This window comes from Coptis chinensis, chromosome 9, assembly GCF_015680905.1.
Source record: "Coptis chinensis isolate HL-2020 chromosome 9, ASM1568090v1, whole genome shotgun sequence".
NCBI lineage: Eukaryota > Viridiplantae > Streptophyta > Magnoliopsida > Ranunculales > Ranunculaceae > Coptis > Coptis chinensis.
The window spans coordinates 5621072-5645428 of record NC_141464.1 but is presented as its reverse complement, the minus strand read 5'-3'; the positions used below and the strand labels follow the sequence as shown (position 1 = coordinate 5645428).

The 24357-nt window shown below is 37.1% G+C and overlaps 5 protein-coding genes across 11 annotated transcripts; 4 read left to right on the top strand and 1 right to left on the bottom strand.

Annotated features, from left to right (window-relative positions):
• Positions 1 to 1790: 1790 nt before the first annotated feature.
• On the top strand, positions 1791 to 4842 carry LOC147474544 (PR5-like receptor kinase). 3 transcript variants are annotated; one of them, XM_086584820.1, is made up of 4 exons: positions 1939 to 2197; positions 2366 to 2435; positions 3230 to 4347; positions 4783 to 4842. In XM_086584820.1, the coding sequence occupies exon 3, from the start codon at positions 3299 to 3301 to the stop codon at positions 4286 to 4288; it is 990 nt and encodes a 329-aa protein (XP_086440946.1). In that variant the 5' UTR covers positions 1939 to 2197; positions 2366 to 2435; positions 3230 to 3298; the 3' UTR covers positions 4289 to 4347; positions 4783 to 4842. The 3 variants fall into 3 exon arrangements, with proteins under 3 accessions (XP_086440945.1, XP_086440946.1, XP_086440944.1); XM_086584818.1 differs by lacking the exons at positions 1939 to 2197; positions 2366 to 2435 and adding an exon at positions 2447 to 3021; XM_086584819.1 differs by lacking the exons at positions 2366 to 2435; positions 4783 to 4842 and having other exon boundaries at positions 1791 to 2197; positions 3230 to 4334.
• Positions 4843 to 5632: 790 nt separating this feature from the next.
• LOC147474543 (uncharacterized) lies at positions 5633 to 9894 on the bottom strand. Of its 4 annotated transcripts, none has more exons than XR_015208579.1 (4): positions 9617 to 9894; positions 8482 to 9553; positions 6676 to 6738; positions 5633 to 6292 (listed from the first exon to the last, which is right to left on the bottom strand). XR_015208579.1 is itself a non-coding variant. In XM_086583773.1 (3 exons), exons 1-2 carry the CDS (start codon positions 9892 to 9894, stop codon positions 8494 to 8496), a joined length of 1338 nt encoding a protein of 445 aa, XP_086439899.1. In that variant the 3' UTR covers positions 5633 to 6292; positions 8482 to 8493. The 4 variants fall into 4 exon arrangements, 2 of the variants coding, with proteins under 2 accessions (XP_086439899.1, XP_086439900.1); XR_015208580.1 differs by having other exon boundaries at positions 6095 to 6235; XM_086583773.1 differs by lacking the exon at positions 6676 to 6738.
• Positions 9895 to 10202: 308 nt separating this feature from the next.
• LOC147474542 (nudix hydrolase 2-like) lies at positions 10203 to 15982 on the top strand. Of its 2 annotated transcripts, XM_086583776.1 has the most exons (8): positions 10203 to 10355; positions 11406 to 11471; positions 11628 to 11765; positions 13429 to 13506; positions 13594 to 13644; positions 13772 to 13806; positions 14923 to 15031; positions 15575 to 15982. In XM_086583776.1, exons 1-8 carry the CDS (start codon positions 10203 to 10205, stop codon positions 15761 to 15763), a joined length of 819 nt encoding a protein of 272 aa, XP_086439902.1. In that variant the 3' UTR covers positions 15764 to 15982. The 2 variants fall into 2 exon arrangements, with proteins under 2 accessions (XP_086439902.1, XP_086439903.1); XM_086583777.1 differs by lacking the exon at positions 11628 to 11765.
• Positions 15983 to 16724: 742 nt separating this feature from the next.
• LOC147474541 (Galactose oxidase/kelch repeat superfamily protein) lies at positions 16725 to 18659 on the top strand. The gene is made up of 2 exons (XM_086583775.1): positions 16725 to 17095; positions 17584 to 18659. Exons 1-2 carry the CDS (start codon positions 17066 to 17068, stop codon positions 18538 to 18540), a joined length of 987 nt encoding a protein of 328 aa, XP_086439901.1. The 5' UTR covers positions 16725 to 17065; the 3' UTR covers positions 18541 to 18659.
• A 4149-nt stretch (positions 18660 to 22808) lies between these two features.
• On the top strand, positions 22809 to 24090 carry LOC147474540 (uncharacterized). The gene is made up of 4 exons (XM_086585111.1): positions 22809 to 22973; positions 23021 to 23163; positions 23275 to 23922; positions 24030 to 24090. The coding sequence occupies exons 1-4, from the start codon at positions 22809 to 22811 to the stop codon at positions 24088 to 24090; spliced, it is 1017 nt and encodes a 338-aa protein (XP_086441237.1).
• Positions 24091 to 24357: the final 267 nt, after the last annotated feature.

Here is a 24357-nt window from a genome sequence, read left to right as displayed (position 1 = left end):
CTCCATATTCCAGCATGCCTTAACGAACTCTTCATGACAAGGCATATCTACTATTTAGTCTTCAGTATGACATCTCCACTATTAAGTTTTCAGTATGTTTTAGGTAGCAGTCATGCCAAAACTGCCAGTATGTTTTAGGTAGCAATCATGCCAAAACTGCCAGTATGTTTAAGGTAGCAGTCAAGCCTAAACTGCTAGTATGTTTCAGGTAGCAGTCACGTCTAAACGGCAAGTATGTTTTAGGTAGCAGTCAAGCCTAAACTGCAAGTGAATATTTCAGTAGCAATCAAGTTATAACCGCACCCGTATTCAGTATTCAGGAGTACCCATAATAGTATTTTGTTGACAATAACAGTGATATTGATAGTAGCAGCCAAGAAGCGCATCAAATCGGTGTTATTGTTTTCAATTATATTATGACATCCATAACAACAAATGAAGTGAGTAGTAGCCAAGTAGCACGCCACTAAACCGGTGTTTATGATTTCCGGTTTGGATGATCGTGGTACACCTTCATGATTCGAGTTAGGTCATTGCCTACACCGACAGTTTCACCTCAAGAACGTTTCAATAGTTGTTCGAGTTTTTCAACTAAAGATAGTTCTATGCGAAAGGGGGAGCAGTATTCTTATCTTTTATCTTTTGTAATCCAAGTTATAATTTGCATAGTTTGCGTAATTACAGCTTGAGGGGGAGTGTTAGAATATGTTAGTATTAGTATATGTCTATATGTCCTATATGAAAAGTCTCACGTTTCTATAAGTGTGGGCATCCATATCTAGTAGTTTTTATTATCATATTTTAGGTTAGTATAAGGGGCCATTTGTTTTTGCCTCTTATAAGACCTTGAGGTCTTATAACCTCTTATAAGATGTGGCCCAGTGATTTTGAACATTTTTTTTTTGTTTTTTGCCTCTTATAAGAGGCATTCTACTAGAAATATCTTATAAGAGGCTCCAATTCTATAAGTACCAAAATTGGATCTACTTAAATTCTATAAGTCTTATAACTTGAAAAATGACTCAAACGCCATCATCCATATACTCCTAGCCTCATTTATCTTTTCTTCCCTTTTCATTATATTATTCTCCAAATAACTTCATTGCCCTAGCCACCACCGGCTGCCGCCACTACCACCACCACCATCACCATCACCACCACCACCACCACCACCACCACCACCACCACCACCACCATCATCACCTCCACTACTACCGTACTATTAAGACTATCACCACCACCACCACCGTGCTATTAAAATCACCACCACTTCCACTACCACCACCACCACCATCACTACGACCGTGTTATTAAGACCAATATTATCACCTCCACTACCACTACCACCACCACCATACTATTAAGACTATCACCACTACCACCACCGTGCTATTAAGACATCCACCACTTCTACTACCACCACCACCACCGCGCTATTAAACTAATATCATCACCTCCACTACTACCACCACCACCGCCAATTAAGATAGTTTTTTAAAATCGATATTCTAATTATCAAAATTGATTTGAAACTGAAAATCAAACTATACGTTTGTTTCAAATTAATCTATTCAAGTTAAATGTGATGTAAAGTAGGATTATATTTGTCAAATAAACATCTATAAGATGTCATGTATTTGTTTTTTCTATTTTTACAAGTGCTTATAAGAGGAACTTAAAATGAAAAACAAACCACTATATAAGACCATCTTATAACACATAACACATGGCCTTATAAGACCCTAACTAGGTAAACTCTGGGTAGAGAACAATTTCTCTCAGACTCTATTCCAACCCTAATTAATCTCTAGTCTTCTCAGTTCTTATTATTGATTTCTCTAACATATCAATGTCACAACTAACCAGTAATATAGAATTCAACAATTACTCAAAGAGCCAGAAAGATATACAAACTGTCCTCGGCGACATTAAGTATACTTTCGGTGACTTGGGCAACTTTTGGCTCTGGCTGAATTAAAATAAAATAAAACAAGTCCGTTGAGCTCTGTGCTGGAATTAAAGAGCGAGAGAGAAAGCAATAATGGAAGAAGAAGACTAAGAAGTGATCGAGCTGTTTTCAAAAACATTCGTTACCTTCTCTTCTCTTTCAAGCAAAATGCGTCATATATTAAAATCTGCATCTATGGCAAAGTTTACATCTCAAGAAGTTGAAGCTCTACAAAGAGGTGGTAATCAGGTATAGTAGTTGTTGAGATCCTATTTTGGAGTGTTTACATTTTGTTTGTTTTCAGCGTGCAAGGGAACTGTTTTTGAAATATTGGGACCCTCAACAACAGAGATTACCTGATACACTTCTTTTTCGTCCAGCATGTGCACCTTTTTCTTAAAATGTATCATTTTGCAGCAATGTTGATAGCGTGTACGTGGATAGGAGATATGACTCCAAGAGGCGTGCAGCTAAATAAATCAAATATGTATGATTTCCTTTTCTGAGACATTGTCTAATATTTAATATTTCACATTTAAATGATTAAGTAGAATCAATAATGCCTCGTTTCTCTCAGAGTGCCAGTTCATATAATTCATATTCGCAAACGCTTTAAAATATAATATAAATCCCTTATGTCACCAAAGAGAGATGAAGAAGCTCCGCAGGGTTGATCTAAAGGGCAGTAGTCCCTTGATGTTAAGTATCAGTTTATATTGTTGTTTCAAATGAAAGAGCCATTTTGGATGGGTGATGGAATTCAATTTAGTGCTCTTTTGGTGTAAGTCCTGGACAAGTTGAAGTTGGCTGGTCATTTAGGCTTCTACTGCAAAAGAAATGGTAGTAATTTGTTTGTACAGTCATATGCCATATGGGATTAATTGTACATTGTAATAATTTGTTTAATAATGGAGGTGGGATTCGATTGTGATTTTACTAGTATTCATAAAATCTTTAGTTTACAGAAGTCGGGTTTTGATCAGTTCAATAAGGAGGTTGGGAATATAATTGAGGAATGGAAGTTGAACGATGTTTATGTGTCTTCACCTCAACCTCCCAAGGATCTGGAGAAGGTTCGTTTCTAAGGGCTTCGTTATCCTAGAGTAGTTTTGAGCTTCTGATTATATATTGTTGTAATTGTTTAGGACCTTTGGACTGTTTGATCTTTTTTTCCTCTCATTTTTTTTTCCCTGTCAATTCTAGTGTTTGGTGATATCATTTAAATAATTGCCATGAGATGTTCAGCTTAATGCTTATACAAACGTTGCATATTTCTTACAGGTTTCAAGAGGTTCTGATGAGCCCCAGGAGAAATCTCCAGTGGAAGGAGCCAATGGTAGCCCAAGTTCAATGAAAATGGTTTTAGGTGAACTAGAAAGAAAGAAAATGCAACAATATTCAAGTGGCGAACTTGCAAGAATTACAGAAAATTTCACTAGTCAAGTAGGCTCTGGTGCTTATGGAGATGTCTTTAAAGGTAAATTTCCTAATGGTGTGCAAGTAGCCGTGAAGAAACTAAGAGACAACGCCGTAAATGTCATGGAACACACATTCATGGCTGAAGTGGGAACAATGAGTAGTACTTTGCATCGACACTTAGTTAGGCTTTTTGGGTATTGTTTTGAGGTCAATATGAAAGCACTTGTGTATGAGTGCTTAGAGAATGGATCTTTGGATAAGGTTTTATACGAGAATCACCTTAATTTACAGTGGGAGAGTCTATATGAAATTGCAATTGGGCTGTCCTATTTGCATGAAGGTTGCGATGAGGAAATAATTCACTACGACGTAAAGCCCGGTAATGTGCTCCTTAACTCAAAACTTTCTCCTAAAGTTGCAGATTTTGGAGTGGCTAAGATTTATCAGAGGGACTCAAGTCATATCTCTGCGATTGAGTTTCGGGGGACACGTAGCTTTGCTGCCCCAGAAATGTGTATGCAAATGCCAGTGGCTCCTACTCCTAAAAGCGATACTTACAGTTTTGGAATGATGTTATTTGAAGTTTTGGGGAGGAGGAATTTTGATGGTGAAGATTGGCTTCCTGGAATAGTTTGGGAAAAATTCAAGAAAGGACATCTAGATGAAGTTATGGAGTATTGTGTCATCAAGGACGAGGATAAAGTGAAAGCAAAGATATTATGTACGACCGCGTTATGGTGTACTCAGTATAGGCCTGAGGACAGGCCAACGATGAGTGATGTAGTGCAGGTACTTAAGGAGAAAATACAACTTCCATCACCTCCCGATCCGCAATATCTATGCAGTGTCTCTTCAAGCACAAGCATACGGGGAGGTAGTTCCACGAAAATTAGTGGACCTTCCCATTCACGACTTGATTAAATATTTAGCAATTATTCATATATCATGTACAATGTGCATTAAACTCTGCTACTCTGTAAGTATCCAAATATTGTCCGATTAAATTAGATTATTTGCATTCGGATTGCAATATTTTTTTTTCCGAATCGGTTTGGATCTTTATCCGCGTCCGATAATATCCGATTTAATAATTTTTATATATAATTTATTTATTTATTTTTATTGTATAAAATATTATATAAAATCATAAACTAATAATATAAAACTATAATAACAAAATAATAATAATAAATGACAAATATATATATTTATACTAGTTTTTATAGTGGTAAAATGAATTATTCAAAGCAAATAAAATTTTAACTAATTTTTATTTTCATGATCCTAGATTATCGGATATCCGTTTTCGATATCCAAAATCGGATTCGGATAATTTTTTAATATCCATCGGATTCGTTCGATATCATAAATTTTTGGATTTACCAAACATATCCGTTTGACCTCTACTCTGTAAGTGTGCATGCAAGCATTTCGCGTGATTTTTTTGTTAAATATTCATCGGGCAGAATTTAAAATATTTTTCATGATTCCTAGACCATCAAATTATTAGATTCCAAAATCTAGGGTGACATCATCTTTACCAACAATCTTGACCTCTAGTATATTAGCAACATATGAGTAGACAGATTAATTCTAATTCTGCAAACGCACCCTTTACAGTAATAAACTGTCTTAAATTGCTGATTCATGAAGAGAATATAGAAACTGGGGAAGTGAAGATGGAGGGAAATTTTCCGTTATGGAACTTCTTTGATTATGGTGTTACAGTTTTTCTTTTGGAATGGGAGGGGCATGCAAGAGTGTTCGACAACAGTTAAAACTTAAAGAGGTGGGGAAGCGTTTTCTGTTTTTGCCAGTTTGCACGAAGGAAATGCGTCTATAAGTGCTGAAGGAACCATCAGTGACGCGTCAGCTCAAGTTATTCTTTTGGTAGGATCGTAAAACTCAGTTCATTCGAAAAAAAATTGATTTGGAATTTTAATTTAGTCTGGAATTTATTAGTTTTGTTTAACGTTTCCAGACACAATCATTGGCTTCTAGAAATTTGCAGAGATGAAGCCAAGTGAGGAGCCAATCTATTGGAAATTTGGAACCCCTACCGTATCCACCACTCACCTGACGCCTCATATACTTTCAGCTCAAGAGCACTTCTACTGTTCTACATTGGTTCTACGACGATGGTGATCAGCCTCAAATTACTGTTTAGCTCAAAATATATACGAATGACTTTCCAAACTTGCGCCTAGAGATGTATGCCTGAATTTGGCTTAAACCCAAATTATCAGTTATTAAAAACAATGCAAATTTCTAGAATAATCTGCAGTTCAATAATCATTTAGCAACAAAAAATAAAGGGTGGATCAATCAGAAATATGCAACGGGGCTAAAGGCCATCAGTGGAGAATACAAAACTGATTCAGTCATCTGTTAGTTGTTACATAGGCCTAAAATGATTGACGAACCTCCCCACCCAAAAAACATGATTCCTCAAAAGCCCCAACTCTGCAAGATGATCGGCTGCAATATTACTTGGTGGCTAGGCATATTAAATAAGGCACTCAAACTTGGATCAGACAACATTACCGTACTGAGAACAATAGTCCCAGTCTGAAAAACAGGATCCAAAGAGCCAGTAAGTTATACAAACTGTCCTTTGCGACATTTAAGTTCTTAATCCCCCCCACCCGACAGCTACATTCGACCGTGGTGGAGGCTGGACTCCTTGAAAATACTGCAAATGATGAAGGTTTTAGCTTTCCAACAGCCAAATCCGCACCCAATGCCAGCCGAGTGAGAATAGAGCGCTGCTTTTCTTTATAAAGAAAAATGAAGCCATCCTCCTGTCAAAGGAGAGTGAAGAAAAACTTTGACAACTGACAAGCATTTGGAGTTTGTGACCTTTGCCAACTGCCATTATAGAATGAAGAATCTGTCACCACCAAAAGTCCAAAAGCTCAAAAGTCCCTGTCGGACCATTGGAAATAATTCGCAAATAAGTTCAAAACCATTCAGGAGATACTGAGCAACACATATCATGCCAAAACCCTGGTATAAGATAGTGTAGCAGGAGCAGTTATGTGCGGCATCAGGTGGGAAAGACGGAAAACCAAGGAACATACTTTAAACAACTTCAAACAACTTTAACCTCTAATGAAGCCATATCCATAATCTAGTTAGACTTGCTAGCTAAACCTAGTACATGAGCCTCTTAAGTCTTAAGTATCCCAAAGTGTGTACTGTAGTACTGTCTAAGTGGAAATTGGAAGAAAACTGGCATTCAATTTTATTACTAGGGGATATTTACTGTTATACACCCAAAAAAGAGATTCCCAAAAGTTGTATCTCACCCAAATGAGACAGTTCTGTCTGTTTCAAGAACCCAAAAGCCCACATGTAAAGCGCTGCCACCGCTGCACAGTTAGTGACATGAATAAATTGAACCTCATGTGAAAGTTATGGAATATGCACTACTAAGGAAAAATAACGTAAGAATTGGACATAACAATAGTGGGGACGGAATCATCAATCCCATTGCAATACTCTGTAGAATTAACAAAGCCAATAATTGATAAGCAGCTTTATGTTAACTAAATGTGCGTGAGAATACTTATACAATGTCAAAGATAAATAATCACGTAAATGAATTTAATATTTAGATCGTTGTGATACAAGCTTGTTCAAAACTAATCCGATGAACAGTAACTACTCTGTGAGACCAATGTTGAGTCGATAGGGGTTATCATGCTTTGTCGAGTCACCAAAATGTGTACTCTTGAAGATTGGCAATGGGCTGAAATTGCATTCGTACCGAATAACTCTATGTTGTGTAAAATGTTCAATTAAATTAAATATAAAGTCTACTTTTCTTCCCTGTAAAACAGAAGCAAAAACGAAGAATGTTTTATTTTTTCAGTCAATTACGAGAAGCAAATGGAGTGTCTGATCACGCACCTATGATCTTAACTTGGTTCATCAATATCTTAAGACTCACTCACACTTTTAGATTACACAATGCATGGACACTACACCCTTCTTTTAAGATTATAGTAGAAGAAGCATGGGGAGAACAAGTTATAGAAAACCCTGTTATGGTCTTAGCTCCTAAACTAAAGAAGATAAAAGGTATCCTAGCTTAGGAGATTTAGTAGATAAAAAAGCACATGAAACAATGGACCAATTTTCACTGTTTATACATCGTGATCTTTCATTTGATATCCTTGGCCAAATGGAAATCTGGAGGCTGCAAAGCAGTCTAGAGACAACTTCTTTTACATCAACTAATACGGACAGGCTGGTCTTATTCCCATGCTGTACATGTGCAACAAAAACAACCACCAAGAACTATGGTCCATAAGATCTCCAATTGAGTCTCCTTGGAGTTGCACTTGTTCTAGACGAGCATAAAAACAGCTGCCCACATAAGAAATACTTGTACATGCAGGTGTGAGTCTGCAGTGTTTCTTAATTTATATTGTATAGCACGCACCCCCCCCGTCTACAGTGTTCCTTAATTACAGCTAAAACACAGCGGTTCTCCCACTGTGAGTGAAAAAAGAAACCAAAAGAAAAAAAGTAACCTGAGGCATCGAGAATAATTTCAATAAGAGTTTACTCTTCTAAATAAACGTTTTTCTCATTTTTGTGTGCTTGAAACTTATATCAAAACAAATGGGAAAGGAAAAATGAAAAAAAAGGAGCTGAAATGGAAAACATTTAATACTAATTTTCATATGTTTTACATAGCAAAATAAAAATAAAAATAAAAATCATCTGTTTACATATGGTCCCTCATCTGACTCCATTGTATTTCCAGTATCACTCACACAGACGATTACATTCCAACTACAAAAAGAAATGATGGGATGCTGTTGAGTCAAGAAAATGAGAATACGACTTCGTACACAATACTCCATGTCTCCATCTAAGACCTAGCTAAATAAATTATACTTTTGGGTTGGCTAGAACGGCTGTATTTCAAAAGTTTCAGCATAAAAAACATGTCCACTCTATTGCAAGACATAATTTGTCCTCTAGATCTCGCTACTCACCAAAACATATAACAAGGACAAGAAGCTTATGATGACAAAATTAGTCAAAACGATGCAAAAGGAAACTAAAATATATACTTTGGGAGCGACTGGTTGAATGGCTACCTTTGGAAGGGGTTAGCGGGAATACAAAACTGAACTTTCTTCTAGCTTTAAGGTCTCTGACATTGAGAAGCAGTCACCAACGTGAGCTTTCGTATTTGCCATCTGCTGACAGCACCCACCATCATTTTTCATTTCAACAGGAGTGCATCCAGAATCTAGCAATCGGTTTCTGTACAAATTATCCAACTCTTGGTAGTATGGGCATCCCTTTGCGCCTTTGGGCTGTTTGTTACCACTTGCGAGCTTTGTTTTGTAGTACTTGTTCATATTCTCCCATTTCTCTTTACATTTTTTTGCATCCCGAGTATATCCCATGGAAGCCATTTGCTGTGATATCTCTTCCCATATAGAAATTTTGGAGTCTGAAGTGCGAAATCTATTAGCCATTTCCATTCGGAGTCTGATAAGGGCTTGTACTTCAGGCATCGGCCACCTCTTTGTCATCGAATCAAACACATATTCTGTTTTCACACGTTTCCCTCCCTTGTCCTTTTCCACGTGCGGGTGCGGGGTTTCCGGAAACAGAGGAGCTTTAATTGCCTGCCCAAGCATCTTCTCAAGGTAAGAAATAAGAGCTAGATGTCGAGAAGCTTCTTGTTCCCTCATTTCCTTATCTCTTTTCTGCCTCTCCATCTCACATTTCCTCCAAGCTTCCTCCCTCGCAATCCTTTCCCTCTCGTGCCTATCCACCACCTCAATCAACTTCCTATGCATTTCCTCTTGTTTCTCCATAACTTTATCCACCATACTCAACAAAAAAAGCTCGATCTCCGTACAAGTATTCCTCTTCCTCTTCTTACTCAAACGTTCCACAAACCCAACCTTGTCTCCCAGCTCCTCCTCCTCCTCCTTGTCTAGTAGTCCATTATTCTTATGAGTAGGATTGTTAACCTCATCATTGTCGTCATTATAATGGCCAGAAGACGCTGCGAAGTCAGTGGAACTAGTCTGTAGCGCAACCAGCGTATTGGCAAGCTCAACAGAATCCGGTGTAGGAATCCCATCCTTGTTCTCTTTACATATCTCCTTGATACTTTCTTTACTACATTGGTATCCCATTTCTTCAAGTTTCCTGTAAATTATTTTAACAGTTAATAATTTACCAATTAACCAACATAAAAAAAAAACAACTTACTTGGCCACAATGTCCCAATCAAGAAGAGGAGTTTGACTACTAAGGTAAGGGTTTTCAACTGGCCACGGGTTTTGTAGAGGAGGAGGAGGTGGGGCCACTTGAGAATTATTATTATTGTCTGAAGTAGTAGTGCTGCTGCCAGCTCCTCTAATAGGCCGAAGTTTACGGGCAGGTGATGATGATGACGTGTCAACTTCTTGTTCACTGTACAACATCATATTTGAGGTGGTATCTGGAAATGGGGAGATAATTTGGTCACTGAAATCAGCTAGGGTCATTTTTTTTTTCCTCGCCGGCAGTAATAAGAGAAAAAGATAAATTTTTTTATTTATTACTGTCAGTTGACCTTATCTATGTATGGAATTATGGTTACGTGTCGATTTTTTAACCTCACTAGACAGTTTTTGGCAAAGACAGAACTACCCTGAATGTGTTCTATGTCCAGCGTGTTTTGTGTAATTTTAAGGGGATTCCAAGTGTAGATCATAATGATTTGTTTTTTTGATATAAATGAATGAAATAGATGACATATTATTACTATGGTCATAATAATATATATTTGATTGATTGAGGTATACATAGTTCCATGTCGGTGTCGTCATTAAGTTGTCAAGTTGAATTACTTACTGGAATTGAAGATGACCATGGAGGTGTAACTGTACTAGATCTCAAGGAGCCTATGAATACTCAACAATTTGCTTCCTCACTTAGAGCATCACTATCTCACTGGAGGTTGCAAGTATATCTTCCTAATTTTTCTTTTTCTTTTTCTTTTCATTCCTTATTCTTATGTTTAGTATTTCAGGTTCGATTTTTAACCCTAAAAACAAAGACAAACAAGTGAGAAACTAGGAGGGACACGAGAAAGACACCTTTTCCTTGGTATAGTTACGTTTGGAAGTAGAGAGGAGATAGAGTGAAAGAAAACATAGGAAATTCTCACATATAGAGAAAATTGTTTGGGTTTAATATAGAGAAAACTGTGGGAAACTTGTCTGGAGACGTAAACAACTTTATAAAAATGGATAACAGGAACTCGGATCAGCTAGCCTGAACATAGATTATTAAGGCAGATGTGGCCAAGTACTTCATGATGCCGTGTTGGACACTTTGTACTCGCTGCAGCTTAGGTCACTGAAGTACCTACCCTGTCAGTGTTACTTTGCTTCCAACAAAGCAAATCTCTCCTCCACGCAACACGGAAAGATAATTTGTAAGTGGCTAACATGTCTCTTATAGATTTCCTCCATTCGTTCTTGGGTCGGTATCCCTTAGGAAAACCCCGTCAGTATAAAGGTTTAACCATATACCCGTAGGTTTTCCTCCAAGTAGCTACAGTGTGCAACTTAACCTTAGGAATATAATTACTTTATATTCCGCTCAGTATGCGACGAATGGTCCAAGAACTTTGGGCCTTTGGTTTCCTTGGGAAAATGGAAAACCTGCATGCTCAAGAGTACCCCACCACCACGGCAATATCTTTATATGCTTCCGGAATTTGGTAAAAGGTTTGGTGCATCTGAACAAAGTTTGACGGCAGGGTAAGCGTTGTGATGCTAAAAAAAATAATAGGGACAACAGTTCAACTAAGGTTAAGTTCAATGTTATTGTTTCCAAAGACAAAAACTTGTACTAATTACTGTAGATCAATCATGTTGAACTTAAACCATCAAGGCAATTTAAGGATGTTTCTTGTGAGTTTTCAAAGAGTTTGTCCTTTAAAAGTCCTGATGTGTCCCTTTTCTTATGTAGCTTCTAACCTTTTCATTGCACTAATTATGTCTTGCAGGGAAAGAAGGGCGTTTGGATCAAATTGCCAATTGAACTTGTAAATCTTGTTGAAGCTGCTGTGAAGGTAACTTTATTTTCCATATCCATAGAATCGTTTGTAGACTTTGGATGTCAATGGAATCGAGTAATTAAACTCTACAACATGTCTTTCCATTGCTTCCAGTCGATCTTTCGTATTGGCCTCTGATTATGAGTCATAATGTGTTATTTTTATTTTTAGGAAGGATTTGGGTACCACCATGCGGAACCAAAATACTTGATGCTCGTATATTGGATTCCTGAAACTGTTAACACAATTCCTGCAAATGCTACCCACCGTGTGGGCATTGGTGCTTTTGTGATGAATGATAAAAGAGAGGTACTACCATTGCTGTTTGATGTAATTCTGGCTACTATAAACCACAGACTAAGTGAAACAATCACAGTAGACAAACAATCCCACCTTTCATCCAATTCACATATACTTCTCGGCAAAGTAATGGGATTACTAATAAAAATGACAATGTATTGCCATCTTCAGCTGGTGTTAATTACAGAAGTTAATGTAGAGAAAGTCCTGCTCAGATAATCTTAAGCATCTGATCTTTTGTCTTATATCTGACGGTAAGCAAATATAGTGAACTATTAACCATCTAGATTGGGTTTAAACATATGATATTTTATTCTAACCGTGGTTACAAATGGCAAGGTGCTCAATTTTTTCTGTCCATCGTATCTTGAAAATTTATTTGAAGGAAAGCTCTAGTGGTATAACTTTGCCACACATAAATATGGCCCTGTCTCCAATAGATATAGCATAGAATCAATAATGATTAGTGACAGATAAATAATAAAGCTTTGTATATGTGCTTATATTATAAAGTGAAAAGTCGAGTGGCTCGCTGAGTCATGACCCTTAACCCTTAGGTAACGTCATACATGATATCCATACTTTAAAGTCTACCTCTTCAGACCAAGGTCTGAGTACAAAGACACTCACTGCTATGGAAAGAGGTTCACCTTCAAGAACCGTTTGCCTATGTTAGCATTTATATACTATCTGTGTAACCATGTGCAACTCGTGCACATAATTACTAATTAGTAATACTATGTTAATGTATACAAAATATTATAGTAGTGGTTTTAATTAAACCAGCTTAAACAGTTACACCCCTCTACTTACTACATGCACCTACACAAAGTACATCGCTGTTAACAATCTTTCTTCCCCATTAATTAACATCAAATAGAAGAGATCTGTGTAGGTAGTCCCTTGGTTCTCCATTCCTTGAGGAGAGTTTCCTTAAGTGAGGGGCAAAGAAAGCCTTCTCCCAAAGAAAAACCCCACAAGGTAGTTCCTCCACTCTGTTACTCAAGGAAATTTCAGCAACCCTATCCATAACATCAGGGCAATATAAATTAAGATTAGGTTTTAATTTGGACTTGCTCTACTTAAAGAGGGAGCTCCTTGACTGTGAATCTGCTATAACACCATCTCCTTGAGCTCTATGGGACAGAAATTCCCTTGTTTTGGAGCTTGGATGCCTTCCCTGCTGCTCCAGCTTTTGGTTCAGAGGAGAAGGGTTTTAAACCAAACCACCTAAATCTGGTTGTAAAGTGACCTCTCCCTGTTGGGGAGTATATGGTGGTTGCCTGCAGGAAGAGACTAATTAAAAAAAAAAATTGATTGAAGAGAGAAAGAGGGGTGGAAAGGATCTAAACGTCCTTGGAGCCTAGAAAACTGCCAGAGCTTATATATGTTTTAGGTTTGTTCTTATATAGTTATATATGTCGCTTACCTGTTTAAAACATTGGTCTATATCGTTCCCTACTACATTATTTATTTATTTTATTTTTTCTGCTTTGAACTTGTTAACAGAAGTACAGACTATAACATATTCTCATGGAAGCTTTGGCTTGGTATCATTAGACTGGTTGTATACTTGTATGGCATAGATCTCTATTGTTTTTTCGGTAACATATCTCTCTCTTTGGTTTTAACCTGTGTCAATGGTATTGATATCCAAATTACTACTTCGTAGATTCTACTAGTTCAGGAAAAGAGTGGAAAGTTTCGGGGAACAGGTTTCTGGAAGATCCCTACTGGAGTAGTTAACGAGGTAATTGCCACCTGATTGAGGAAAGACTTCATTTGTCAAAAACTATGTTGGAGCTTGTCACTGTCCACTAAACTCTTTCATGTGCAGGGTGAGGATATATGTATAGGGGCAGTAAGGGAAGTCAAAGAAGAGACTGGAGTATGTGATAAGTTTTCTGCTTACAGTTGAAACCAAGCTGCAATTTTGCATGCCTAAGGCTTATTGTATATCTTTATATATAGCTATTGTGTAGATAACCATAGTCTCTACTTTTCTCATGTGGCAGATTGACACAGAATTTGTTCAAGTTCTCGCATTCAGGTATGAAATCTGCTCAACAGTACCATCTATATGCAGATAGTTGTGTTGTGTATGCATATACTGCTACTCTGCTAGTGCTGTTAATATCACTGTATTACGATTTGAATCTTAGCCTTTGAATCAAACTTAACTGCATTAGTTTCAGTCTTGTGTATGGGACCCTCTAGACACAGTATTTTCTACAATTGCCTTACGTAGTATGTACATAGTAGGCAGAGAAAGTAAAGGAGCAAAATGTAGAAAGGAGGATCCTATAATTAGCACAAGACTCAGTGAAAGAAAGAAAATAAACTGAATTTAAACGAGAAAAGAATTAGGCATACGATCTTGATGTTTCTTAATACCAAATTCATATTGTCGCCATTTGAAATGTTGTTACACAACTTTTCAAAATATAATAATTTTAGGCCGCATACCTTTATGTTTTTCATTTTAGTTACAGGCTATCTCATATTTTGTTAAAGGAGTTTCTTTTTATCTTACGTTACTAAATGTTATATAGATTGAAGTTCCAAAGATGCCATTATAGAAGTTACTGGGCACATCTCTACTTTCTTAAAAGATGTAGATATACAAAGGTGCTAAAAAAAGAAATTTGACAAGAGGAATGTGGGCAATGACCACGATGGATTTTGACTATTATATTTCTACTTTTATTGATATTGTAAATCCAAAATTCTTAGTTATTGGAATTTCTAAATTCTAAATTCATAGTTATTGGAATTACATGCTGTTCCTAGAAAGTTTTAAGTTTATTTTGAGTTACAATCTTAAATTTTGGTGTGTTTGTATAGAGTTAGTACCATCTATAAAAAATCAATTAGATACTCTCATATTATGAACGTAAAATCTGAGAACCCTTACATTAAAGATACTGAATTACAATCTAGAAATTATGTGATTTTTTTGTCATTACCAAACAATAATGCCTCATGTTTGTATTAATATTCAACGGTTTGGAAGAAACTTTTTTGGTCAAAATTAATGCGATAAGATGTCCTCAACTGCTCATTTCACCACAATTTATGATGATTCTGTCTGTACTCATGTTCTAGTTATCATAGTGTACATTATCTCCTTTGCACTCCTCAAACTCTAAACCAACTTAAATTACAGGCAGAGTCATAAAGCATTCTTCGGCAAGTCAGATTTGTTCTTTGTGTGCATGTTGCGGCCCCTTACTTTTGAAATTCAGAAGCAAGAATTAGAGATTGAGGCAGCCGAGGTAATCTTTGGTAGCATTGATGGTTTATGAATCATAATGTTCAGAGTTCACGCAAAAAATAGTTTATCTCAAATGAGATAACTTCAAAATATTTGTGACAGAGTGAATCCTTTTAGGCGTGGGATATTTCTATCTGATTATTAACATAGCAAGGGATTCTTTCAATCACTGGGAGGGAGGCAAACTCCCCCTTGATTTAAACTGATACCAGATATATACCCCTACAAAGACCAGTTGAATCTAAAATTTCAACCCTTACTTTAATGTGATCCTCATGTTAGCTGCTAATGATTGTATGATATTCTTTAAGTATTAGACCATTTCTGTTAGGGTGAGAAAGTTTAGAACGACTGATCATTTGTTGGGGTGATTTTTATTTCGAGGAGTTTGTCATAAAAATTAGCTAGAATTCCTTAACTGATTTATTTCAAATATTCATTAGGCTATGCATTCTGACTCATAGGTATATTTCTAAAAGCATAGGGGTCGCAAGTTATAATTAAATCCTTACATTGGTGCACTTTCTGTTTTTTTTTTCTTCAGTGGATGCCAATTGAAGAATATGCAGCCCAACCTATTGTCCAAAAACACGAGTTGTTAAAGTACATCATTGACATTGGGTTAGCAAAAGTAGATAAAGGGTATGCAGGATTCTCACCAGTTCCTACTTCATCAGCCTTTTCTAGCAACCAGAGCTACTTGTACTTGAACTGCAAGGATTTGAGCAAGTAACAAAGTTCTGGTAAAGCACCCCTATTAAAGAAAATTGGTTATTTTTAATAAGCCAGATTCGTGTCTCAGATATCGCAAGAATATATGTAGATACGGAAGTTAATTATTTTTTAGAATGCAAGCTTGAGCTTGTGTTATTATTTAATTCTTTTGTTATATTTGTATTAGTTGTTATCATCACATTTGAGTTCTCGTGATATGTATCAGCATTTAGTGCTTCATCTGGGTAAAATAAGTACTTGAATATGTGTTATACGCATGTACTGTAGTACTGTACTGCATGAGAATAACTATAGTTCGATTTCTGACAGTGTCAGAGAGGAGATGAATAATGGATGAAAAATATTAATCTGCAGTCCTTTATATTGTCAGGAACTAGTTTCATGTTAGGGGCCTTAACTTTTGTGATGATTTTGGTTTGTGCAAGATATCCTGTAACATGGAAGGATTATAAACAAGAAGTTTTTAAAACGTCTGGCTCCAAATTAAGAGTTGAAGACTTGGAGATAATATACTACATTAATACTGGTCTACTGTCAGAATCAGGTGATCAGAAGTTCAGAACCACTTGATCTGTAGGGTTGGTATGGTGGCGATCATATACCCCTGCTAGTTGAAACATGTTCCTAGTTGTAGCCTTGTCGGTTTAGTTCTCCAAATTTAAACAGTACCCATACCATTTCGACTTAAGCTTATAGTTAGATGAGAGTTGGACAGTGGTAAAGAAGAGGATGCAGGAATGTCCCAAATCATAATTTTCTGTTTAGTTTTCATGTTTGCTCAAGTATCATTCCAACTTTCATTTGAAACGGTGGCATATGGTTTACTCCTTGTTTAGGCACACTCTTAAGTGGGAACTGTGAAATACCGCACAAACCATGCCTTCCCAGGAATCTACCTTCCCCGGGCCAAACCCCATGCAAACTTCTGCTAACAGAATGGCACAAACCATGCCTTGTGTGAGGCATCTAAAATTAATAAACAATCAACTCAGGTGCTAGCCTACCACCCCAACTATTATTCTTAATTAAAATTCGAAAATGCACAAAATTTTGATTCGGCAGGGCAATATAAAACCCAAGACCTGTCCAAAATTGTGTTACTTAAAAAATTTCAATCAACCAATAAAGAATCTTTGTTGACAAATTATTGGGTACCTCAAAAGAATTTTAATAGGTGCTTATATATTAGGTAAGAAGGATGTCCTTATGTAGTTGACTAAAAAAGAAACTTAAATGCAAACGTTTGGCATGTTATAAGCATAGGTATCCTCATAATCACACTCAACACGAACTTTGGATCATGGCTATCACGGGTGGCAAATGGGCCAAGGTTTGATGCTTATCCTTCCGCTAATTTTACCTATTGTCTTCTGCACAGTACTTTTGATTTTCTTGAATTTTTTAGCATATTTTTCATTACTCTAGTTGCTGTTATTGATGAAGGGATAAGTTATTTGTATGTCCTTATTCCTCTAGTTGTTGTTGTTATTGATGTTATTTTTTTGTAGAAATGGGGGTTGTATTTCGGCAGAAATACTCACAGATATTATGTATTTCCGTTAACTTTTAATAAAATGATCAAGTAACAAGTAGTACTAACAAACTAATTTAAGGTAGTAGCAAGTACGTAATATAAAATTTTGTGATTAACTGATTGAAGGCATAGATTGAGGAAGGGTACAAGACTGTAACAAAACCACCCAAGAATTGTATGATTCATGTATAAAAATTTAAGGAAGATATGAAACTTCTTGTGTTGATCTTGACTAAAAATGTCTGTTGCTCCCAACTGCATCTTGTTTTTACTTTTGTTTTCAGCTTGGACAGAAGAAAGGAACTGGACCTGGTGCTCGAAGCTCACACGCCATAGCTGTGGTTGGACACAAAGCTTACGTCTTCGGTGGTGAATTCTCTCCACGTGTCCCCGTTGACAACAATCTTCATGTCTATGACCTTGAGGCTCACACGTGGGCGGTTGCTGATGCCACTGGTGATATCCCTCCACCACGTGTTGGTGTCACATTGGCTGCTGTTAAGGACACTATCTACTCATTTGGTGGAAGAGATAGTACACACAAGGAACTAAATGAGTTCTACTCTTTCGACACGTCTACAAACAAGTGGACACTACTGCCTTCCGGTCCCGCCAACCGGAGCTACCACTCAATGACATCCGACGACAAGAAAATCTATGTCTTTGGTGGCTGTGGCGTCAACGGCCGTTTGAATGATCTGTGGTCTTTTGACGTTGTGGATCATACTTGGGTACAATATCCTTTACCTGGTGACAACCTCAAAGGTAGAGGTGGGCCAGGACTAACAGTTTCATCCTTGAACGGAAAAGTCTGGGTCGTTTATGGGTTTGCGGGTCAAGAGACGGATGATGTACATTGTTTTGACCCGGTCAATGGGGTGTGGACTCAGGTAGACACAAGTGGTGACAAGCCGACACCAAGGAGTGTATTCTCAACGGTTGGGATCGGACGATACATAATAGTGTATGGTGGAGAAATTGACCCAAGTGATCTGGGACATCTTGGTGCTGGGAAATTTGCTGGGGATGGATACGCATTGGATACAGAGACTGGTGTATGGCGACGATTTGAAGATACATCTGATGATCTGGCTGATCACCCTGGGCCGCGTGGATGGTGTGCTTATTCAAGTGGTTACTTAAATGGAAAAGATGGACTGTTGGTGTACGGTGGGAATTCACCCAGCAACGATAGGCTTGATGATATTTTCTTCTTCACTCCCTACTTTGATGGAAATTAGTCAGGTTTGATGCTGAATGATGTGTATTATGGAAATAAATAACAATCCTGGCATAATGTGGCTGAGTAAACTTGCTTTGTTTGGTGCTGACAGTGATAAAAATTTCTTCTTCTTAGCAATTGTACGCAGTGTACCTTTTAGTATACATGCTGATCAGTTTTTAGGAAAATGTTGCTTAAATTTCAGTTTGCAAGATACTAAAAAAGTCATGCTCAAGACTACTTTGTTTAGTACCCTCTTAATGAAACAACAACGGAAGTTTATAAGGTGATTCCTGCATCGATTAGCATGATTTTACAAGACATCCAAGAGCGACTCTAGGCATGTCAGAGTAAAATGGATCTATTGTGAGGCTAATTTTGCAGCAGATAGTCTTGCTAGATATGCTACAACCCTTGTTGGAGATCAAAACTGGATGGCAGTGCGATCACCCTTCTTGTGTGCTGTTTTTGTCTCCCCTGATTTGAAAAACTACCTAGTGCGTACCTGTATGACCCTCAAAGATGACTAGTAAGCTAGCTTATAGGTGCCAATCTAGATAAATATCTTAGATCACACTGTATCCATGACCCTTCCTTCCTTTTATGCTACCTGATTCATTTTACTACCATACATCGGGGTCAGGATACATGCAGTCTTACTAGTCATGAATTGTGCTACTAAGTACCTCCCCTCTGTTCATGTTGGTGGCTCTTCGTGAATTATAAGATGGACCTCAAAACTGGATGACAGTGCTTGATGTTGTTCTTATTCTATTTTAACTTGACTCGGCTAAGGAGCCAAATATGATACAGAATTACTGATACAAAAGTTTGTGCTTTTAGTAGCAAAAATAGTTAATTTATAGCCGGGCAAAGATGTACAAAGAAACCCAAAAATGAGAAAACAGTATTAAAAATGCAACATATGGCAATAAAAATTGAGAACCAGACTAAAAACTCTGAATGAATGAATTGCTCAAGTAAACTATCCAACCCTTCATTATAACAACGCAAGGACACGACCGTTTCAGAAAATTAATTAAGTAGAAATACACAATATTGTGCCATGGTGCTAAATAATCACATTGGATTTGACAGGGGACGGTCCTCTGACAGATTTCTTTTCCTTGCTGTATATATGTTCTGCTTTTCCAGGATTTACTGTAGCTTTAAATTGAATTGCAATCGGTCTGAATGCTCCTACTGACCTACTGTGTGCAGAACAAATGAAATTTAATATAACATACTTACAACTAGGCAAACCTTATGTAAAACAATTTCGTTCGCTATTTGCCAAGAGCCCAGGACATCTATTTGCTGGTTATTACTAACGAAGTAACGGGAATTTGTTGTTATGCACTCCAGGTGGAGGAGGGTTCCTAGTCATGCACTAAGAAATTTAATTTGGTCTTACATATTACAAGGTAGGAGTTTTTAAGTTCTCCATCTACTTGAGAACAGCTTGGTCTGGACCCATTCTTTTACTATCGCCATCGCCATCACTTTATAATGCACTACTTTAACTTTTGATTGCATCTTCATGTCCGAGTTCCATTTGAGAATTTACAGCCTTTGGGTTCGAAATATATGGTTGAATATTAACTGAAGTTTCATCAGTCAGACAACTGCAGATCACTTGGATATTTTTTGTGTTTCCATTAAGTCCTCCTTATGCTCACACCTAAAAGTAGCGTACAGTTATTCGTTTACAAGGCTAACATAAACGGGTAATAAGTGGGAAATGAAAAACCAGGTTTGACCCAACTGCAAACTACAAAATTTGCATTGGGTATGTATAATAAGCATCAACCACCGCAGCTGCTTGTTGATCCATGCAGCAAACAGTTTCCAGCTCCCATGATGTTAACCTTCGGCACGGCTTAACTAGACTGACAGACTAGTAGTATAAATCATGCCTTACGCCACAAATATTCTTCAACTATATGTGGAAGGAACTCCTTGTTTATGGAATTTGTTGGAGCAGGTTTATCTATTTTTTTTGGGAAGTGATGGCAGTTTCTGGGTGTTATGCATCTCTTCTGAAACAAGAGTTTTCTATGCTTGATTTGTTCCAATATGAATATCTTCTTGCGTTCCAAAACAAAATTTAAATTCTTGGGAAATTCTAACAATGCAAGTGATATTGCAATATTAGATTTTTGGTCCAGATGGATCTTCATGTGTGCACCAAATAGGAATTCTATAGAATGTTGTTCTAGCACAATGATGAGTTTTGTGTATGCCTAGTGTTGACAATTGAGCTGCTAAAACTACTCTTCAGTTGACAACTGAATTATGGATGGTAGGTGAGCGGTGAAGGAAAAAAAATAGGGAAATTTAGACTTTGGTACCACTTCTTAGTACGATATTAGGAAATAGTACCATTTTTCAAAAAAATTAGGAAATAGTACCACTTTTTTTCTTGACCGTTAGTTGACCAAGTTGACCACGGTCAAACTAGTAGTATTTTCAATATGGCGATATTATCCCTCTCGTGCCTCTCACATGTTTGATGTAATTAGGTTTTGGTACCACTTTTGAAGGTGTCCCAGACACCACGTGTTACAATTTTAGTGGTTGCGCGATGTATTGTAATCTTGACCGTTAATTTGGTTTTTCATTGATCCCGATGAATTAAGGAGGGAAACTCCCACTGGACATAAAATGTGTTAGTTAGGCTTTGGTACCACTCTATCAGTAAACATCTTCGTCGTCTCTCTCTCACTCATTCACTCACTCTCTAACATTTAGTCTATAACACTTCTCATTCATTCACTCTCTAACACTTAGTCTCCCATCATTATCCCTCTTCAAATTTCAATTTCGTCGTCAATTTTGAGGATGGTTATCGTGGGCTTCACAAACCGTTGAACATAACTAATCATGGTGATATTTGAACTGATCGTGGGTCTTGATCGTTGGATATCCATTATTTGTCGTTGTTAAAGGTTAGGTTAGTTTTAATGCTTAGCTTTTTAGTTGTTTTGGTAAAAAAAATCATGTTTTTATATGAAATTGCATAATGTAAGATGAAAAATCGCATTTTTATTTGAATCACGTATGTTAGATTTCATTTCATTCACTAAAACTCCTACACATGTATAAAGTAAAGGGACACATTACTTCCCTTTGTTTGTTAATCAATGCTTCCACAACTTTCCTTGTTTGTTGCATGCATGTTGTTGCACTCTTGTTGCATGCTTCATAAATTTGTATTAAAAACTAAATTTACATTAAAAAGTATGACTATAACCTAATTGATAATTAGCAGCATTTGGAATTTGGGGGTTCTGTTTGTGATTGTATGTGTATAACCCTTTGTTTTGCAGTGAACTATGGGTGATCCTAAATTGGTGTTAGGCTTGAAAGAATTTGTCATTCATTATGATGGTGGTTGGGGAAAACTCAAAACTGGTGAAATTAGGGGCAGTGATTACAATGGTGGTGAGAAAGTGGAAATCGAAATGGATGGGCATGAATTTTGTTTGGAATATTTGAAGACGGATGTGGAAGAATTGGTTGGTGAAGGAGTTATATACCTGATTGATTGTATAATTGATGGGTTTATATGTAGGATAACACATGATACACATATGACGCATGTATGAGATGAGCTTCAGCCTGAGAAAGACAAGAAATACCATTTATATGTGTCTCAACCTCCAACACCCAAAACAGAAATCCGTAAACCCCAAATCAATTCCCACTACTTCAGTTCCCTCTCAAAACCATAAATCAACTCCCACTCAAAAGACTAAACCAGTTGGCACTCAGAAAATAAAACCTAAACCTGTAAGAAGGTCTGCAAGCCTTAACATACTAATTACTAAACCAGTGTTAGGACCTAATGGAAAGCCAATGGTCCTTGAGATTTCTGATGATGACAAGAGTGAAGAAGATGCTCATGATGAAGTAAATATCTCAGAGGACCCTATCTTAGAAGATGTTGTTCATGAAGGCAATAGTGAAGAAGATGTTGTGATGCCAGATAGTAATGTGATAGAGTCTCAGTTAGATCCCATAGATCATGACTTCTGTACTCAGAATATTCATGCCTATATTGAAGAATTGGAGGCTCATGTAGAAGATCATATGGTTGATAATACCCTTGATAATAGTGATGTAATTGAGGATTTAAATGTTGGTGATGGGGGAAATGATATACTAAAGAACCTGGATGTTGGTGGTGATAGGGGAAGTGATACTAAAGATGATCAGTATGAGTATGGTGATAGGGGAAGTGACACTGAAGATGATTAGTATGAGTATGGTGATAGGTTTGGACCTATGTTTGGCAATAAGAAGGATACAGACTATAATAGTTGTGAAAGTGATGGTGCAGATTATGATTACATTCCTACAGGTAGTGATTGCTCAGATAATGAGTTAGATAAAGACATTGATCAAATTGTGGTGGATGAAGAAGTTAAGAATTTGGAAGAAAAATACAAGGTACTGAGTTGGGCAATGTTGTGAAGTTAAATAGAAACATTTATGAGGTAGAGGAGATGGCAAAGGTTGCAGACCCAGTGGTGGAAGAGTTTGGGATATGTGAGTTGAAGCCTAGGATGTCATGGGCTACTGTTGAGGTTTGTAGGGACTTCTTCAAAACAATGGCAATCAAGCATAAGTTTAGTACCAAGCAAGTGAGAAATGACGGACTTAGACTTGAGTTGAAGTGCAAAGTTCCTGACTATGATTGAGCTATAATAGCTAGTGTTACTAAAAAAGATAATCACACATTCATCCTCAGGAGTTATAATGATGAACATACATGTCAAGCAGATGAGAAGAACCTGAACACACAGGCTAGAGCACCATGGGTTGCTAAAGCACTTTTAGAAAGAATGAGAGACCATCTTGATTACAGGCCAAAGGATATAATGAAGGAGATGTTTTCACAGTTTGGAATTAACATATCCTACTGGAATGCTTGGAATGCTAGAATGCAAATGCTTGAAGCAATCCATGGAAATTATGAGAATGGTTACAAACTAGTCCCAGAAATGTGTAAGCAGATTATGAGAAGAAACCCAGGTAGTATTTCCAAATATTTTGTGAACCAAGACAATCATAATTTGATTGGTGTTCTGGTTACATTCAAGGCTTCACTAGATGGGTGGAGGAATGGGTGTAGGCCAATAGTTGGTCTTGATGGTTGTTTTCTCAAAGACAAGTATGGAGGGTATTGTTTGACAACTATAGGACTTGATGCCATGAATGAAATTTTCCCTCTTGGTATCTACATATGCAAAGCAGAGAACAATGATATATGGAGGCAATTTTTATGTGAGATGAAGTCACATTTAGACATGCATAAGGACAAGCTGACATTCATGAGTGACAGACAAAAGGGATTATTAGCTAGTGTGGCTGAGTACTTTCCAGACTCAAATCACAGGTACGTACATGCTCTTAATACATATGATGTGAAGTTTTAATACATGCACTACACCATAACAGCTTTTTTTGTGACAGGGGCTTTTTTCGTTTTATGACACCAAATAGGCGTCAGAAAATTCGTGATGCCATTATGGCGTCATTGTGTGGGTTTTGCTGTCACAATTAATCAAATAATTCATTTAATTTCTTTAAGAAATTTTTAGAAAATATACTAACGGCAAGGTGGTGTTAAAGAATTTAATTTACCAACACACGTGTTGGGCATGTGCGACAGGACGAGGCGTCAACACAAAACAATGTCCAAATTTAAAGACTTCGATTTCTTCTCAACCTCAACCCTCAATGCAAGAACTAAGAACACCAAATGAGAAACCCTTCTTCTCCACCTTTCTCGATCTATTCGAATTCCACCTGTTATTTGATATTTCGATCT